The 19,744-nt window shown below is 47.7% G+C and overlaps 1 protein-coding gene across 4 annotated transcripts in view; it reads right to left on the bottom strand.

The window, feature by feature from the left end:
* Positions 1–8,274: 8,274 nt before the first annotated feature.
* SLC52A3 (solute carrier family 52 member 3) overlaps positions 8,275–19,744 on the bottom strand; it is a 46,787-nt gene continuing 35,317 nt past the window's right edge. For all 4 annotated transcript variants that reach the window (XM_077460444.1, XM_077460446.1, XM_077460445.1 and 1 more), the window contains one exon: positions 8,275–9,469. In XM_077460444.1, coding sequence (XP_077316570.1) covers positions 9,257–9,469 — 213 coding nt within the window. In that variant the 3' untranslated portion in view covers positions 8,275–9,256. The remainder of the gene's footprint in view (positions 9,470–19,744) is intronic.

Genomic DNA, 19,744 nt, shown 5'->3' with positions numbered 1-19,744 from the left:
AGTGGGAGGAATAGTGCCCTATCTGTAGTGTCAGTGGGAGGAGCAGGGCCCCATTGTTGATGTTAGTGGGAAGAGCAGTGCCCCGTTGTTGGTGTCATTGGGAGGAGCAATGTCCCACAGGTAGTGTCAGTGGGAGGAGCAGGGCCCCATCATTGGTGTCAGTGGAAGGAGCAGTGCACTATTGTTGTGTCAATGGGAGGAATAGCGCCCCATCATTGGTATCAGTGGGAGGAATAGTGCCCCATCATTGATGTCAGTGGGGGGAATAGTGCCATATTGTTGGTGTCAGTGGAAGGAGCAGTGCCTCATCAGTAGTGTCAGTGGGAGGAACAGGGCTCCATCATTGGTGTCAGTGGGGGTAATAGTGCCCAATTGTTGGTTTCAGTGGAAGGAGCAGTGCACTATGGTTGTGTCAATGGGAGGAATAGTGCCAAATCATTGGTATCAGTGAGAGGAATAGTGCCCCATCATTGGTGCCAGGGGAAGGAGCAGTGCTACCATGATTATTGGTGTCAATGGGAGGAATATTGCCCCATAATTGGTGTCAGTGGGAGGAACAGGGCTCCATCATTGGTGTCAGTGGGGGTAATAGTGCCCAATTGGTTTCAGTGGAAGGAGCAGTGCACTATGGTTGTGTCAATGGGAGGAATAGTGCCAAATCATTGGTGTCAGTGGGAGGAATAGTGCCCCATCATTGGTGTCAGTGGGAGGAATAGTGCCCCATCATTGGTGTCAGTGGGAGGAATAGTGCCCCATCATTGGTGCCAGGGGAAGGAGCAGTGCTACCATGATTATTGGTGTCAATGGGAGGAATATCGCCCCATAATTGGTGTCAATGGGAGGAATAGTGCCCCATCATTGGTGTCAGTGGGAGAAATAGCACCCCATCATTGGTGTCAGTGGGAGAAATAGCGCCCCATCATTGGTGTCAGTGGGAGGAATAGTGCCCCATCATTGGTGTCAGAGGGGATAATAGTGCCCCATCGGTGGTATTATTGGGAGGAAGAATGTCTCGTATCAGTTGGAGGAATTGTCCCTCATATCAGTGGGTGGAGCAGTGCCCCAAAGGCAAAATAGGAGCACTCAGCCCCCAGACCACAGTTTGGAGACCACTTATTTAATGAGGAATCATATTTTGGCCCAATGGCCTCATGGTCCTGGAAGCAGCTGCCCCCACCGCACACCCTACAATCACACTGTATAGGACTGTACTCTTGGTAACTAGTCTATGTTTACCACTTCATCGGCACAGCACTGGCTGATGTTGCAGTTTGGTGATCTTAGATAGCAAATCAGGGAAAAGATTCCCGCATTTAAAGCTATGAAGGGACAGAAGTGGAGTTCTCTTATACTCCCCAGCGGTAATATTATCTGTGCGGTGTTTGCCTTCAGAAAGCCCTGCGAGCCGGGAACCAGCAACCCAGAGAGGCATTTAATTATGGAGCTGATAATTGTCATGGAACGCTGCATATCGCCTCTCCACAGCTTGTAATTGATAAACAGAGTCCTGCAGCTGGCGCTTCTATATATTCTGATTAAGAACAAGGTACAGACCCGCTCATCGTCACCCCCCCCCCCCCCCCCAGCTTTGATCCCATTTCTGAGACGGGGCACCTCATCTACGGGAGTCTCAGCTGTATCTTTGCATCATGACGGCTAGGATTCACTCTCTCCGGAGGATTACAAATGTTTTCTGCCAGCCCTGCGAGGGTTAACGTCTGTTCGCCAGCTACTTAATGAGAAAACGACACACAGAGCAGATGAGGCACAAAGACAGTTTATTTATGACTATTTGGCACAAGACGCAGAGGTGAAGGTTGATCTGTGGTGACAATGCCGCTGGCGATGTTGTATTGTGCTTGCCATAATATCCAATATAAAATGATTACCTCGACCGGGAATGCCAAGAGTATTGTGCGGTTAAACGCACTCACTTTGTTGCTTTATGCATAGTGTAAAGCCATCTGATTTTGAAGGGTTCTTGCTGCAAAAAAAAAACACTGTACAAAGGCATCTCTCGCTGCCGTTTTGCAGCCTCTTCGTTTCTGTGTACAGCCTTCCGCTAACATAGAGGCAAGGAAACTTCAGAAAACTGCATAAAGAAAGCGGGATGCACCACGTTAATACTGTTTACAATGCTTGACCACATTTTTATGGTGCTATTGTTGAGTGTTAGCTCAAGGACCACTTTTGGACCTCTTTATGCACTAGTGCGGTCTAATGCCCCGTACACACGGGCGGACTGTATGGCCTACTTAGTCTGTCGAAACACATTTCAGCGGACAGTCCGCTCGTGTTTGGGCTTCAGCGGACTTTTTCAGCGTGCAGTCTGGCGTACTAAGTATTTCGGATTTTTCGAAATTCTGTTCGTCATACTTTGGTTTCAGCGGACAATCCGCTGGTCAGTAGGCTAGTTCGACGGACTAAGAATGGCGCATGCTCAGAAAGGATTTACACGGCGGAAGGGTGCATTGCTGTGTATTGGACTTCCTATTTCTAGTCCCGTCGTACGTGCTGTACACGTCATCGCGCAAGCTTTCGACGGACTGTTTGTGCATCCGTGTGTGGTCAAGTCCGTTCATTCGAAAGTAGGACGGACTGTCCGTCGGATTGTATGACGGACTAAGTAGGCCATACAGTCCGCCCGTGTGTACGCGGCTTAAGGCAGACTGTTGGCATTGTACGTATCAGTAGGCGCCAGGGCTTCCTGCAGACTTTTGGGGGCCTGCATGGCCAGTTGGGTATAGCAGTGGTCATGAACCCTGTCCTCAGGGCCCACTAACAGGCCAGGTCTTATGTATTGCCTTGGGGAGATGCAGACTAGAATACTGCAATCACTGAGCAGCAAATTATATCCCCTGTGATGTATTTCAGTTATCTTGCAAACCTTGAATGTTAGTGGGTCCTGAGGACGGGAGTTGACGACCACTGGGGTATAGGAACCCCTGTCGTATGGCGTCAGCATTACTATGAACATACTTGTAAAGGACACAGAGGGAACGGTAAATACATACGTTAATACGTAAATGGAGGAAACAAAGAATGAGATTTGCAGCACAGGTAGACTCAGTGGCCACCACATAAAAGGGAAGTATGGGGTTTTCTTTTTTTTTTTAATTACTTATACTTACATTGGTGGATGCACCATCTGTCCCCCAGCGCCCCCGACACTGAGAACTGAGCGATCAAACACTGATGACCGCTCATATCTCACAGCTCCCCAAGCAGAGAGACTGTAACTGTCAGTCACTGGCTCTCTGCTCTGCCCCCCCTCACTGGAGCGCTGAGCCGAGGAGGCTGTTTGCTAAGAGGCTAAGCCGGGTGCTGGTCCAGACATGTGGGCAGATCCTGACTCCACTGTCATGATCTTGCTCGGGCCTGGGCAGACTCTGTGGCATCAAACAGCAGAATTCAGCCCGCTGTCTGCTAAAACGGGTCACAAAGCGAACTGCACTCCTGTGATACACAGGAGAAATACAGCCAAACAAGCTTTGGCTGTACTTCTCCTTTAACAATGTTTGGAACAATAATTATTTTTAACCTGCCAAATGGACATCTTAAGCACTGGGTGGTCGGTGGGATCAGGAGCCACGCCTAGGGTCTGTGTCAACAGGCTTTTGGTTCATAATACTGCTTCTTTCCCATTCAATTCTGCAGGAACCTTAAAGCAGGTTGTCCGGGCCTGGATCTTAACCCCAGACCTCTACTGTGTTTGGAAGTAATGCCACGTACACACGACCGGACTTTCCGAATCATTTCATCGGATATTCCGATCGTGTGTGGGCTTCAGCTGACTTTTTTTTTTTTTAATTCTGACGGACCTAGAAATAGAACATGTTTTAAATCTTTCAGACGGAATCAATTTCTATCGGGAAAACCGTTTGTCTGTGTGCTATTCCGACGGACCAAAAACGACGCAATAGCAGCTATTGGCTATTGAACTTTCTTTTTCTAGTCCCGTCATACATCATACGGACTTTGGTTCGATCATGTGTACGCAAATGCATTTCAGCGGAACTCCGTCGGAAAGACCACCGGAGTTTATTCTGACGGAAAAAACGGTCGTGTGTACGCGGCATAACTCTTCATGCTGTGCCACCTGAGATGCTAGACAGCTCGCTGCCTGATTGTTTAGACAACCTTGCCTTATGTCTTGCTTTTCTTGAACCATGAACCCTTTGCTCCTCCCATGAACCATGCCTTTGCCCTTCCTGTTTGCTAGATTATTGTCAGCCAATATCTCTCTCTTGTCACTCGTGCTGCCACCCATATCTTCATTACCACTTGTCACCGACCTTTGGCTTGTTCCTTGACTATGCTTCGGCTTGATCCCAATCTGAACCACTTGTTACTGACCTTTTGCTTGTTTACTGACTAAGATTCTGTTTGGTCTCTACCTGCTATATCTGCTACTGGACCCTGGTTTGCTCTCCACCTGGTGGAATGATCCTGAGGACTGTGACCTGGTACTAAAACGCAGCAAAACTGATCTTCACAATTAAAAGCGCTGGTGAACACCGGTTAGTACTTAGTCCTCGCACCTTGGGTGAGCCCACATCCTCTGCCAGGGTGACCTGCTTGTGTGTGTGTGTATATATATATATATATATATATTAAAAAAACATGCACCAGGATAGAGCAAAGGTTCCTATATAAAAGGTATAAATATAATTTATTGGACATCAAAAATACAATTACAGTACAAACCCATTGTTCCAATCAGTCAGCTACCCAATGAGGGGGACCCCATCCCCCAAACATCCCCAACCCCTCCCCCACCCCCTAATCAGCTCTCCCACCCAAAGGCCCCTCCCCCCACTCCAGTGTCCCAAATGGGGACCCTATCGCCTAAAATCCACTCAAAATCCCCAGTCCTCCCCTCCACCAGCCAATGATAACTTCCGAAGACACAAAAAAAACGTCAATGGCCCAGAAAAATCCCGACCAGGCTAAAAAATACAGTCTGATGGAAATAGTTTAGAAAAAGATAGAGTCTCATGCATGCATGAACAGTCCTGATCTGGTTGCACCAGCACTGGGTATTGAACTACCTGCTTCACAAGATGAATAGCTGGGACAATCCCTGTTATACACAGCTCTGTGATGATTACCAGTGCAGCAGGAATGAGACTAATCCATGTCTGTGATAACAAAATGAATCGGTGTTTCAGGTATATCACAAGCTGCAATCCCTGTCTTCTCTGCTAGATCCAAACTGGGGAGGAGAGATCCCTCCGTGGCCACAGGTGGATGGATCTGCTGTGAGGGGTAAAGTTAGCTTTGAAGTAAATCACTGACATGCTGTATAAGACACTATGCCCTACAATGGGTCTCACCACATACAGGTCCAGCAAGGGAACTCCTCTCTCTGTATACGTTTCAAATTGTACACCTGAAAGCTATGACAGGTATACGATGGAGGTGAACACAGCTGTGCATGCCATGGAGGGGAGGATAGACACCTGTAATTGCCTTCATGTTTCGCCTCTCCTGCTACTGGTGGCTTCTTCAGGGCATGGTTACAAGCAGAGTGGTGGCCTTATATATCCTAACCTCTAAATTGACTACTTACTCTTAGGCCTCATGCACACGAGACGCAGTTAAACGCGTGTTCAGATGCAGTTGGACAGTTTTTTCAACTGCACCTGAACTCATTCAATGTTATCCTATGTGTCCATGCACACAGTCTCGTTTTTTTCCGTTTATATGCAGTTGCGTTTAATCTCATTTTTCCAGAAGCAAAAAAATGCGTTCAGAAGCAAAAATTTCTGCGTTTCAGACGCAAAACGCGGCTAAACGCGGCTAAACGCGGCACCCGCGTTTAGCCGCGTTTGCGTTTATATGCGTTTTTAAAGGTGACCTTTTTTTTTACATTAAAAATCTCAAAAATGATTGCAAATGATGAAAAACCATTAGAAAAATATTTTAAACAATTGCAATTGCAAGTGGACAATCCACAACTTGTGGCAAGTGACGTGGCAAGTGGACAATCCACAACTTGTGGCAAGTGACATGGCAGGTGGCAAGTGATGTGGCAAGTGGACAATCCACAACTTGTGGCAAGTGACGTGGCAGGTGAAGTGGCAAGTGACGTGGAAAGTGGACAATCCACAACTTGTGGCAGGTGACGTGGCAAGTGACCTGGCAGGTGACGCGGCAAGTGACTTGGCAGGTGACGTGGCAAGTGGAAAATCAACAACTTGTGGCAGGTGACTGGCATGTGACGTGGCAAGTGGACAATCCATAACTTGTGGCAGGTGACGTGGCAAGTGATGTGGCAAGTGGACAATCCACTTGTGGCAGGGGACGTGGCAAGTGGACAATCCACTTGTGGCAGGTGATGTGGCAAGTGACGTGGCGAGTGGACAATCCACAACTTGTGTCAGGTGACGTGGCAAGTGGACAATCCACAACTTGTGGCAGGTGATGGGGCAAGTGATGTGGCAAGTGGACAATCCACTTGTGGCAGGGGATGTGGCAAGTGACGTGGCGAGTGGACAATCCACAACTTGTGTCAGGTGACGTGGCAAGTGGACAATCCACAACTTGTGGCAGGTGATGTGGCAAGTGATGTGGCAAGTGGACAATCCACTTGTGGCAGGTGACGTGGCAGGGGACGTGGCAAGGGACGTGGCAAGTGGAGAATCCACAACTTGTGGCAGGTGATGTGGCTGGTGACGTGGCAAGTGGACAATCCACATCTTGTGGCAGGTGACGTGGCAGGTGACGTGGAAAGTGGTGTGGCAAGTGGACAATCCACAACTTGTGGCAGGTGATGTGGCTGGTGACGTGGTAAGTGGACAATCCACAACTTGTGGCAGATGGCATGGCAGGTGACGTGGAAAGTGGACAATCCACATCTTGTGGCAAGTGACGTGGCAGGTGATGTGGCAAGTGACGTGGCAAGTGGACAATCCACAACTTGTGGCAGGTGACGTGGCAGGTGATGTGGCAAGTGACGTGGCAGGTGACGTGGAAAGTGGTGTGGCAAGTGGACAATCCACAACTTGTGGCAGGTGATGTGGCAAGTGACGTGGTAGGTGATGTGGCAAGTCACATGGCAAGTGGACAATCCACAACTTGTGGCAGGTGATGTGGCTGGTGTCGTGGCAAGTGGACAATCCACAGCTTGTGGCAGGTGGCATGGCAGATGACGTGGAAAGTGGACAATCCACATCTCGTGGCAAGTGACGTGGCAGCTGACGTGGCAAGTGACGTGGCAAGTGGACAATCCAAAACTTGTGGCAGGTGACGTGGCAAGTGACGTGGCAGGTGACGTGGCAAGTGATGTGGCAAGTGGACAACCCACAGCTTGTGGCAAGTGACGTGGCAAGTGGACAATCCACAACTTGTGGCAGGTGACGTGGCAGGTGACGTGGCAAGTGAACAATCCACAACTTGTGGCAGGTGACGTGGCAAGTGACGTGGCAGGTGATGTGGCAAGTGACGCGGCAAGTAGACAATCCACAACTTGTGGCAGGTGATGTGGCAAGTGACGTGGCAGGTGATGTGGCAAGTGGACAATCCACAACTTGTGGCAGGTGATGTGGCTGGTGACGTGGCAAGTGGACAATCCACAGCTTGTGGCAGGTGGCATGGCAGATGACGTGGAAAGTGGACAATCCACATCTCGTGGCAAGTGACGTGGCAGGTGATGTGGCAAGTGACGTGGCAAGTGGACAATCCACAATTTGTGGCAGGTGACGTGGCAGGTGATGTGGCAAGTGGACAATCCCCAACTTGTGGCAAGTGACGTGGCAAGTGGACAATCCACAACTTGTGGCAGGTGCCGTGGCAAGTGACACGGCAAATGCAAGTGTACAACTGCTCTCTATGCTGCTGCTGCTCACTCTGATCAAAATAGCAGAAATAGTTAAAAAAAATGCTTTGAGAGCTTGGGGAGGGTCTACATGATGTTATCTTTATAAACGCGTTTAAACGCAAACGCGTCTAAACGCGGCATGCAAACGCGGCAAAACACGCGTTTCTAAACGCGCGTTTCAGCTTTTTTTTAACAGAGGTTTCATCTGCGTCTCGTGTGCATGAGGCCTAAAAGCCACAGATGGTTATATGTCTACTCAGAAGGTGCCCCCTATATATACATATCTGTCCCTGGATGCACGAGCTGTGGAGTGAAAAAATAGAGTGAAACAAATGATCTGTATTTGGGTCTAAACAAATACTTCTAAGCATTTCATTGTGCCCAAAAATGAATTAGGTACCCCCGAATTCCCAAATACCAGGATGGAGCTCAGTATACACGCATCCTTTCGCTAAAATTATCAGCTTTTATTTATTCATACAAAACCTTTTATTTCAAAAGGAAATAAAAAACAAAAACTGTTTGCTGTAACTGATTATAATGTGTAAGCTGGAGTTTGCCTTCAATTTGTTAGTATATCTAAATCTGCTAATACATTTAACACTGCAGAGGTCGCAGGTTCAGATCCAGGTCCTGAACCTATCCAAATCACCTTTGGAAACAGTGGCAGCTCGTGGTTTTTTGTTTATGGGGGGGGGCGGCAATCAAGCACCCCCCCTCCACGGCACCTCAACGCTCCCACCGCTCTCTGTCTGCTGGTTGGTCCACTTACCCCATCTAGGCAGCGGGCATTGGGCAGCGGCGGACATCAAGGAGGGTCCTGTGTCTTCTCCTCCTCCCTGCTTCCGCAGTGCGTCTCCTCCCCTCCTCCTAGGCTTCCAATATAATTGCCTGTCCTTTCAGCCAATAGCATGAATAGGTGGTGGCGGCGGCGATGCATAGCATCGCATTGCTAGAAGGTGGAGGGGGTGGCGGCTGTGGATAGAGGGGACGGCGCTCGGATGCCACTAATGGACAGACTGCCACTGCTTGGGAAGTACTTTAACCCTCATGGGCCCAAGAAAGTATTGTGAGTAGCAATAGATGAGTAAAGCAGCTGCATAGTCATGCAACACCTTTCATTTTAGTAAGCAGGGATTAATTGTTGGAAGAGGTGACCAGGATGTTGTTACTCTGTACTTCTAAGATATAGTTCAAGTATTTCTTCTACCTCAAATGTAGACTACTTAGGAGCATCTTGTTCAAAACTGAGGAATACGAAAAACTGTTCACGCTTAATTTAAGAAGAGGCGTCGCATTGTTAAAGAGGGCATTACTAAATAATCCAAATATATACAGATAAATATATTTATACCTTGAAGTGCTCCTAACTGTGCTTTTCATGTAGAGGTATTTATATCTGTATGTTTAATGTCAAGTAATTTATGAAAATTCTTAGCTAGGACAGTTCATATTGCAAAGATCCGCTGATTTGAAAAATCCATACACATTGACCATTGGGAACATGACGAGCGCCCCAATCATGGATCCCAGCTGCACTACTGCTCCGCACCATACGAGGGCGCTGTGACCCTGGCTGCGTAGAATCACCCCAATCATTACTTTGACGTAACTCAGCGTACCGATAAAGAGAACCCAAGAGATGACCTGATGGGAGATCCAAAGAAACATATGTCAGTCCAATTGTAATAGTTACTATGATATTAATTTACTGCCAGCATTAAAGAATGGCACAAAAATAAACATCACTGGCAAATAGATAAAAATGTTGCTTTCTACCCTTACATTGGTACCAGTTTATAAAAACATAAAACATGTAGTATTTTCATTACTGTGCTTTTTTTTTTTTTTTTTGCTACTATTAGCCCTGGTTCACACTTCAGGGACTTCTCATGCAACTTGCTGGGACATGCGACACAAAACATATTCATTTCAAACCTTATTTTCTGCATCTCAAGTTGCAGTGACAAAAAAAATAATTTGCTTCTGCACTACTTTTTCTGCATCTTTCTTGTGACATGAGTCCATAGACTGCAATGTTAAAATCACAAAAGTTGCAAGGAAGTTGCTTCCTTGTCTTTATCTATGCGACTTTGGCTGCACTTCACAGGGTTTTGTCAGTTCAATCATATATGTGTCATGCTCTGTATTGTTATGATTTGGAAAAAGTCGCAAAACATCAAAGTCATGTGAAAGTTGCATCAAGTGGCAAGCAAGTCGCAATAAAAAGTGTCACTGGATGTCCCATAAATTTGGGGTCGCAGCAGTGTGAACTGAGCCTTAAAGTGCTTCTAAAGACTCTATGCATGAAGGTAAAAAAAACAACCTTCTGTGCAGCCCAATACTTACCTGAGCCCCATCGCGATCCAGCTTGGCTCTCTGGGGATGCTCTCTCCTCATTGGCTGAGACAGCAGCAGGAGCAGTCAATCATAGCCAGTGAGTCAATGAGGAGAGAGCAAGGCAAGGCAAGGCTGGCCAAGCTGCGCTCACTGTGTGTGAATGGCAAGCTGCTTGCTCTGGGGGAACCCAGCAGGAGGGAGGGACCAAGAGCGCCAATGGGGAACCTTCAAAGAGGAGGATCAGGGCTGCTCTTTGCAAAACCATTTCACAGAGCAGAGTAGAACTGGCTTTTCAAGTTTTTGGGATTTACCCTGGGGGGGGGGGGGGGGGGGGTTGGGATCGTGCCAGACTTAATAAACAAGCTCCCTCGCTCAATATTCACTCTTTATCATGAATCCACTGGGAGACAATAACCCTGTGTGAGAGGCAATTCATGCCAAGAGCAGCCATTGCCCAACTCACTGTCTCCTTGCATGTGTCACTCTTGGAGACATACACTCACACTACTACCCGTGTCACCAGAACTTGCGAACGACCCCCGCGTTCGGTACGAACGTTAGAACCCCATTGAAGACTATGGGACTCGAACGTTCGAATTGGAAAGTGCTCATTTTAACGGCTAATATGCAAGATAGTGTCCTAAAAAGGGTTTGGCGACCTGCCTCCTGCCTCAGGGGACATGGGTCACTGCAAAAAAAAGTTTTAAAAACTACCGTTTTGGCGGGAGCACTGATTTTAATGACGATTAAAGTGAAAAAAAAAAAGTGAAATATTCCTTTAAATATGGTGCCGGGGTGTCTGTAGTATGCCTGTGAAGTGCCACGTGTTTCCCGTGTTTAGAACAGTCCCTGCACAAAATTACATTAAACGGAAATAACACCATTTAAAACTGCTTGCGGTTTTAATGTTATATCTGGTTCCTGCAATATGGTTGAAAATCATTGAGAAACATGGCATGGGTAGCCCTCCCTGCCCATTACCAGCCTATTTGGGTCTTGTACGCATATTAAGGGGAACCCCGTACCCATATTAAAAAAAGGAAATGCGTGTGGCCCCCAGGCCCTATATACTCAGAACAGCAGTATACAGGCGGTGCAAACAAGACAGGGACTGTGTAGGTTTGTTGTGTTAAGTTGAATCTGTTTGTCATTTTCAACCGGTACATTTTTAAAGTATAGCTCCAGTCAAAAAAACTATTTTTAAGCTTTTTGGAAAACATAGGGAAGGGTTATCACCCCTGTATAATTTGTTTTGTCGTCCATCTTTTTTCATCTCACTTGCTGCTGTCTCCTTGCGTTTGCAAGTAGGAGATGTTTGTAAGTTGGATGTTTGAAAGTAGGGGCCTGCCCTATATTATAGCGGTATGTACTGGGTACAGAGCACGCAGACAGCACGCACTATCTCCTAACACTACTGACTGCAAGCTCTATTATTAACCACTTGTTAGCCCAATGTTTGCATAAAGTGAAAGATGAAGTTATGCTGAGTAAATAGATATCAAACATGTCACTCTTCAAAATTGCACATGCCCGTGGAATGGCGCCAAACGTCGCTACTTAAAAAATCCCCATAGGCGACGCTTTAAATATTTTTTTACTGGTTACATGTTTTGAGTTGCAGAGGAGGTCTAGGACTAGAATTATTGCTCTCGCTCTAACATTCTCGGCGATACCTCACATGTGTGGCACATGCGAGCACATGGGGACATGGGCGCTTTAATTTTTATTTTATTTTTTTATTGTTCATTTTACTTTATTTATTTTAGTTTGACATTTTTTTTCCCAAAAATATATTTTTGATCACTTTTATTCCTATTACAAGAAATGTAAACATCCCTTGTAATAGGAATATGGGGTGACAGGTCCTCTTTACAGTGAAATCTGGGGGGTCAATATGACCCCACATCTCACCTCTAGGCTGGAAAGCCTGAAATAAAAAATAAAAAAAAGATTCTGGCTTTGATCGTACTGGCGAGTTGGTAGAAGCACCGGAGGGCGGTGAGGGGTGGGGGGCGTCTATGGCTGGGTATTTCAGGGTATCACCGAGTATGGCTGGGTATCTCTGAGTATGGCTGGGTATGGCAATTTATGGCAGGGTATTACAGAGTATTGGCGGGGTATTGGCGGGGTACTACAGAGTAATAGCAGGGTACTGCAGAGTATTGGGGGTACTGCAGAGTAATGGCGGGTACTGCAGAGTATTGGGGGGTACTGCAGAGTAATGGGGGTTACTGCAGAGTAATGGGGGGTACTGCAGAGTAATGGCAGGGTACTGCACTGCAGAGTAATGGCGGGGTACTGCACTGCAGAGTAATGGTGGGGTACTGCAGAGTAATGGCGGGGTACTGCAGAGTAATGGCAGGGTACTGCACTGCAGAGTAATGGCAGGGTACTGCACTGCAGAGTAATGGCGGGGTACTGCACTGCAGAGTAATGGCGGGGTACTGCAGAGTAATGGCAGGGTACTGCAGAGTATGCACTGGTATTGCAGAGTATTGGCAGGGAATTGAGGGGTTAAATTCGGTGAGCAGCGATGTGGGCACTGCAGATGCAGCCCACATTGCTGCTGACACCGATCTCTTTCCCCTCCGCTGTACCGATCGGTACAGAAAGGGGAGGGAGGAACAGGCGTCATAACATGACGCCGGTTTGTTTCCAAGTGATCACTCCGTCATTTGACGGAGCAATCACGTGGTAAACGGCCGCTATGAGCGCCCGTTTACCGTGATGCGCCGGGTCCTATGGACCCGGCGGTCACGGATGCTCTCGAGTGCGCACACCTCGGGGCACGCGAGAGCAGAATTCTGGGAGGCCGTTAATTAACGGCCTCTCTGAGTTAAACAACCGCCCTGAAGCCGTTAATCGGCAATGGGCAGTTGTTAAGTGGTTAAAGCTAGATCACTAGCTATATAGGTGAGGTGAATATAGTGGTGTATACTGCAGTCAGGGCACAGACAACAACCACTACACAGCAGCAAGATAGGAAATCAGCCAAAAACGATTGGTGTGTACTGTGTTGAAGGTACACAGAACACCCACTGCTTCAGATGCAAAGTAACACACTACAGGAGGCCGCCTTAAAGGCGGCCTTATATAGTGTGGGGCGTGCACTACACAGCCTGAGCTATGATTGGCCACAGGCAGGATGCCTGTGGCCAATCATGGCTCTCCTCGCTGCCGGCGCTGCGATTGGCCAAGCATGCGGGGTCACAGTGCATGCTTGGCCAATCATCGGGCAGCAATGCACTGCGCCAACGCAGTGCATTGTGGTCCGCGCGCGCGTCACTCGAATTTTGACGCGAACGGCCAAAACGTTCGGAATTCGCCGAACGGCCGAACAGCCAATGTTCGAGTCGAACGTACGTTCGACTCGAACACGAAGCTCATCCCTACTTGGGACCTGGGCAACAACTTAATGACCTTCACCTGGAAGTTTTTCTTAATTCCTGATGGTCTTACACCCAGTGGTCTTCTCATCCATAGCTCCCAACTGTCCCTGATCTGGAGCAATGTCCCTCTGTCCCTCTTTCCTCCTCATTTGTCCCTCATTTTAGTCTGATCCATAAAGTTGTATATAAAATGCACTTTTTATCTTTCAAAAAGTGTTTCCAAGTGCTAAACCTTTCATCCAAATTCTAAATTGCTGCATTTGTAAATTTTTAAAGCCAATATACATGAATAGTAATGGTAAAAAAAAAGCCCTTGTGGATTTAATTAACTATTTTTTTTTTTTTGGTTAATTCTTCTTTAACCACTTGAGATCCGCGCTATAGCCAAATGACGGCTACATCGCGGATCTCCTTTGCCGGGACTACGTCTATTGATGTCGTCCCGTGTACGAGCGGCCTGCGCGCCCCCTGAGGGGCACGCTCGGCGCGCTCTGTGATCGGCGAGTCCATGAGACTCGCCTGATCACGATCCGTGCAAGGGGTCGATCCCGACCCCTTATCACGTGATCAGCTGTCAGCCAATGACAGCTGATCATGTGATATAACGGAGCCGGTAATCGGCTATTATTCCTCCTCGCGCTGTTAGCGCGAGTAGAAAAAAAAAAAAGCCGATCACCGGTGGCCGTGATCGGGATATCAGTCCCGATCACGGCCAGCCCTGCTAGTGCCCACCTGTCCCCTGCCAGTGCCCACCTGCCCCCTGCAGTGCCACATGTATTAAAAGAAAGTGCCCCCCCGTCAGTGCCACCCAGCAGTGCCCACAGTGCCACCCAGCAGTGCCACCCACAGTGCCACCCAGCAGTGCCAGCCAGCAATGCCCACAATCTGCCTCAAAGGTGCTGCACCCCAGTGCCACATATCCGTGCCCATCAGTGTCATCTACCAGTGCCCAGCAGTGCCGCCCATCAGTGCCCAGCAGTGCCACCTATCAGAGCCACCTATCAGTGCCACCTATCAGTGCCCATCAGTCCCATCTATCAGTGGTACCTATCAGTGCCCATCCGTGCCACCCATCCGTGCCATCTTATCTGTGCCCATCTTTGCCCATCAGTGCCGCCTTATCTGTGCCTATTAGTGCCGCCTTAACTATGCCTATCAGTGCCCACCAGTGCAGCCTATCAGTGCCCACCAGTGCAGCCTATCAGTGCCCACCAGTGCAGCCTATCAGTGCCCACCAGTGCAGCCTATCAGTGCCGCCTAATCAGCGCACTTCAATGAAGAAGAAAAATGACCCGTTTGCAAAATTTTATAACAAACTATTAAACATGATTTTTTTTTTTTTTGCATCTTTTTTTGTTTGTTTAGCAAAAAATAAAACTCCGAGCTGTTATTAAATACCACCAAAAGAAAGCTCTATTTGTGGGAAAAAAATGATAAAAATTTCATTTGGGTACAGTGTTGTATGCCCGCGCAATTGTCATTCAAAGTGCATCAGCGCTCAAAGCTGAAAATTGGTCTGGGACTGAGGGGGGTTTAAGTTCCCAGTAAGCAAGTGGTTAAGGTGTGGAAGGAGGAGTGTCCTATGCCTACATACGTTTGGTAGTAGGTGTCCCTCATTCCCATCTCAAAATGTTGTGAAGTAAGCTGTCATCACACTTACCAAGGCCATTATACCAGCCAACGGGTTATGTATGTGTAATGTGTATGAACGAGCGGTTTGAATGAAGCAGCTGCATTGACTATGGACAACGTTGTCTCTTTTTAATTCTATAGCTGGGGTGTAGGTGGTGGAATTTTAAATCAAGTTTTCTTTGTAGCATTTAGGCTTCATGCACACGAGACGCAGATGCAAACGCTGCTGGACACATGTTGAAACCGGCGTTTAGAAACGCTCGTTTTGCCGCGATTTTTACCGCGATTTAGCGGTGTTTTACCGCGTTTGCGTCTAGAAGCGTTTAGTTAAGCTAACATCATAGACCCTCCCCAGCTCAAAAAAACGGTATTATTAACTATTTCAGCAATTTTGTGAGACCAGAGTGAGTAGCAGCAGCTGTGAGAGCTGCAGTGTACTTGTATTTAGCGCGTCACTTGCCACGGCACCTGCCACAAGTTGTGGATTGTCCACTTGCCACGTGACTTGCCACATCACCTGCCACGTCACTTGCCATGTCATCTGCCACAAGTTGTGGATTGTCCAACTGCCACGTCACCTGCCACAAGTTGTGGATTGTCCACTTGCCACGTGACTTGCCACATCACCTGCCACGTCACTTGCCACGTCACCTGCCACAAGTTTTGGATTGTCCACTTGCCACGTCACTTGCCACAAGTTGGGGATTGTCCACTTGCCACATCACCTGCCACGTCACCTGCCACAAGTTGTGGATTTTCCACTTGCCACGTCACTTGCCACATCACCTGCCACGTCACTTGCCACAAGATGTGGATTGTCCACTTTCCACGTCATCTGCCATGCCACCTGCCACAAGCTGTGGATTGTCCACTTGCCACGTCACCAGCCACATCACCTGCCACAAGTTGTGGATTGTCCACTTGCCACGTGACTTGCCACATCACCTGCCACGTCACTTGCCACATCACCTGCCACAAGTTGTGGATTGTCTACTTGCCACGTCACTTGCCACATCACCTGCCACGTCACTTGCCACGTCACCTGCCACAAGTTGTGGATTGTCCACTTGCCACGTCACCTGCCACAAGTTGTGGATTGTCCACTTGCCACGTCACTTGCCACGTCACCTGCCACAAGTTGGGGATTGTCCACATCACCTGCCACGTCACTTGCCACATCACCTGCCACAAGTTGTGGATTGTCCATATGCCACGTCACTTGCCACATCACCTGCCACGTCACTTGCCACAAGATGTGGATTGTCCACTTTCCATGTCACCTGCCATGCCACCTGCCACGCCACCTGCCACAAGTTGTGGATTGTCCACTTGCCAGGTCACCAGCCACATCACCTGCCACAAGTTGTGGATTTCCACTTGCCACGTGACTTGCCACATCACTTGCCATGTCACCTGTCACAAGTTGTGGATTGTCCACTTGCCACGTCACCAGCCACATCACCTGCCACAAGTTGTGGATTGTCCACTTGCCACATCACTTTCCACGTCACCTGCCACGTCACCTGCCACAAGTTGTGGATTGTTCACTTGCCACGTCCCTTGCCACGTCCCCTGCCACGTCACCTGCCACAAGTGGATTGTCCACTTGCCACATCACCTGCCACAAGTTGTGGATTGTCCACTTGCCACGTCACCTGACACAAGTTGTGGATTGTCCACTTGCCACGTCACTTACCACATCCCCTGCCACAAGTGGATTGTCCACTTGCCACGTCACTTGCCACGTCCCCTGCCACAAGTGGATTGTCTACTTGCCACGTCACTTGCCACGTCACCTGCCACAAGTTATGGATTGTCCACTTGCCACGTCACATGCCAGTCACCTGCCACAAGTTGTTGATTTTCCACTTGCCACGTCACCTGCCAGGTCACTTGCCGCGTCACCTGCCAGGTCACTTGCCACGTCACCTGCCACAAGTTGTGGATTGTCCACTTTCCACGTCACTTGCCACTTCACCTGCCACGTCACTTGCCACAAGTTGTGGATTGTCCACTTGCCACATCACTTGCCACCTGCCATGTCACTTGCCACAAGTTGTGGATTGTCCACTTGCCACGTCACTTGCCACCTGCCATGTCACTTGCCACAAGTTGTGGATTGTCCACTTGCCACGTCACTTGCCACAAGTTGTGGATTGTCCACTTCCAATTGCAATTGTTTAAAATATTTTTCTAATGGTTTTTCATCATTTGCAATCATTTTTGAGATTTTTAATGTAAAAAAAAAGGTCACCTTTAAAAACGCATATAAACGCGGCTAAACGCGGGTGCCGCGTTTAGCCGCGTTTTGCGTCTGAAACGTGGAAATTTTTGCTTCTGAACGCATTTTTTTGCTTCTGTAAAAACGAGATTAAAACGCAACTGCATAAAAACGGAAAAAAACGAGACTGTGTGCATGGACACATAGGATAACATTGAATGAGTTCAGGGGCAGTTGAAAAAACTGTCCAACTGCATCTGAACGCGCGTTTAACTGCGTCTCGTGTGCATGAGGCCTTAGAATTTTGTATTAAAGATCCTATATACACATAGGCTTTGATCAGCGGGTTTTATATAATAACAGAACTAGTGAGTTTGAAGAGGAGTTTTTCGGCTGGAAAACTTGATTATTCTACATTTATGAGCATTTTTGAGACATAAGCTTTTGTGGGAGTATAGTTTTGCTAAAAAAAAATTAAAAAAAATAAAATAAAATGCTAAAAAGCGCTACTGCAAAATTCTGCAAAACACATTCTGCAACTACAGCCTTCTACAGCTAACGCTACTGGTGCTATTATGACGTCCGGTGTGCATGAGGCCTTAGAGATAGGAGAGTGGAATTATTATGTTGGTCCTTCCTAGTGTTACTTTCACTAATGCTGCAATCATTTCCTTACTGCAGGAAAGTGCGCTTACCTCGGTGCTTATGGTGGGGGACAAAAAAAAAACAGGAACATAGCGCCACCTTGTGACAGCCTAAGACATCTGCAACTCAGTAAATGTAGAAGAGCATTCATTAAAAAAAATCATTCTTCAACAAGTGTATGAGGAAAATACACAGGCTGTAGACTCAGGCCGCGTACACACGGGCGGATTGTCTGTCCAACTTAGTCCGCTGAACCGTGTTTCAGCGGACAATCCGCTCGTGTGTGGGCTTCAGCGGACTTTTTCAGCGGACAATCTGACGAACAAAGTCTTACGGAATTTCCGTAAGACAGTCTGTTCAAACTTGGTTTTGTCCGTCCAAACTTGGTTTCAGCGGACAGTCCGCTCGTGTGTAGGCAAGTTGGACGGACTAAGTATGGCGCATGCTCAGAAAGGGTTTACACGGCCGAAGGTTGCATTGCAGTGTATAGGACGTCGTTTTTCTAGTCCCGTCGTACGTGCTGTACACGTCATCACGCACGCTTTCAGCGGACTGTCTGCTCATGGTGTGTGGTCAAGTCCGTTCATTCAAATTTTGAACGGACTGTCTGTCAGACTGTCTGACGAACCTAGTTGGGTGGACAATCCGCCCGTGTGTACGCGGCCTCAGAAGCAAGTAAATAGCTGTTAGCTTTCTGGGGAAATGTTTTGCCATTGTGCTGCTTTGACTTGCTCTTGCGTTGTTTACATTTAAAGTATAAAACCAGTCCAATTCTAACTAAAGCCAGGTACGGAGATTAACTAATCGTCCATTGTTTGTTGAATGCGCGTCTCTCATATCGAAAAGGGAAGGGGTTGCTCAACTTACAAAAATTCTCATACAACAGAATACAACTTCAGAAGTGATGTAACGTGTTCAATCGTTTTGTATCTATTTGTTCGTTTCTGAGCATGTGTAGTCTTGCTCTTACGATTTTTTTTTCAGACGAATTGTACTAATTAAACAAAATCGGACATTGTGTCCACGTACAATAACATTTTTATAGCCTGCGCCTTCGGGTTTTGTTGCTTGAATAGTTGGAATCAGCTGTTGAAAGCACCATACTAACAGTCAGTTTGCCATACAAAACGTTACTTCCCTTTTTCTTATCGTGTGTACGGGCCTTTAGCCTAAATCTACTCCCGCCCCCATTCTAAGACTACACTAACTACTACTCCCATCCCAATTCTAAGACTACACTGACTACTACTCCCACCCCCATTCTAAGACTACACTAACTACTACTCCCACCCCAATTCTAAGACTACACTGACTACTACTCCCACCCCCATTCTAAAGCCGCGTACACACGGGCGGACTGTCTGTCCAACTTAGTCCGCCGAAACACATTTCAGCGGACAGTCCGCTCGTGTGTGGGCTTCAGCTGACTTTTTCAGCGTGCAGTCTGGCGGACTAAGTATTTCGGAATTTCCGTAATATTGTCCGTCATACTTTGGTTTCAGCGGACAGTCCGCTCGTGAGTAGGCTAGTTGGACGGACTAAGTATGGCGCATGCTCAGAAAGGATTTACACGGCGGAAGGTTGCATTGCTGAGTATTGGACGTCCTATTTCTAGTCCCGTCGTACGTGCTGTACACGTCATCGCGCAAGCTTTCAACGGACTGTTTGTTCATCGTGTGTGGTCAAGTCCGTTCA

The sequence above is a fragment of the Lithobates pipiens genome, unplaced genomic scaffold, assembly GCF_037356315.1.
Source record: "Lithobates pipiens isolate NorthernLeopardFrog02 unplaced genomic scaffold, aLitPip1_a1.2 Scaffold_28, whole genome shotgun sequence".
Classification (NCBI taxonomy): domain Eukaryota; kingdom Metazoa; phylum Chordata; class Amphibia; order Anura; family Ranidae; genus Lithobates; species Lithobates pipiens.
This window is presented reverse-complemented; position numbering and strand designations above follow the sequence as displayed.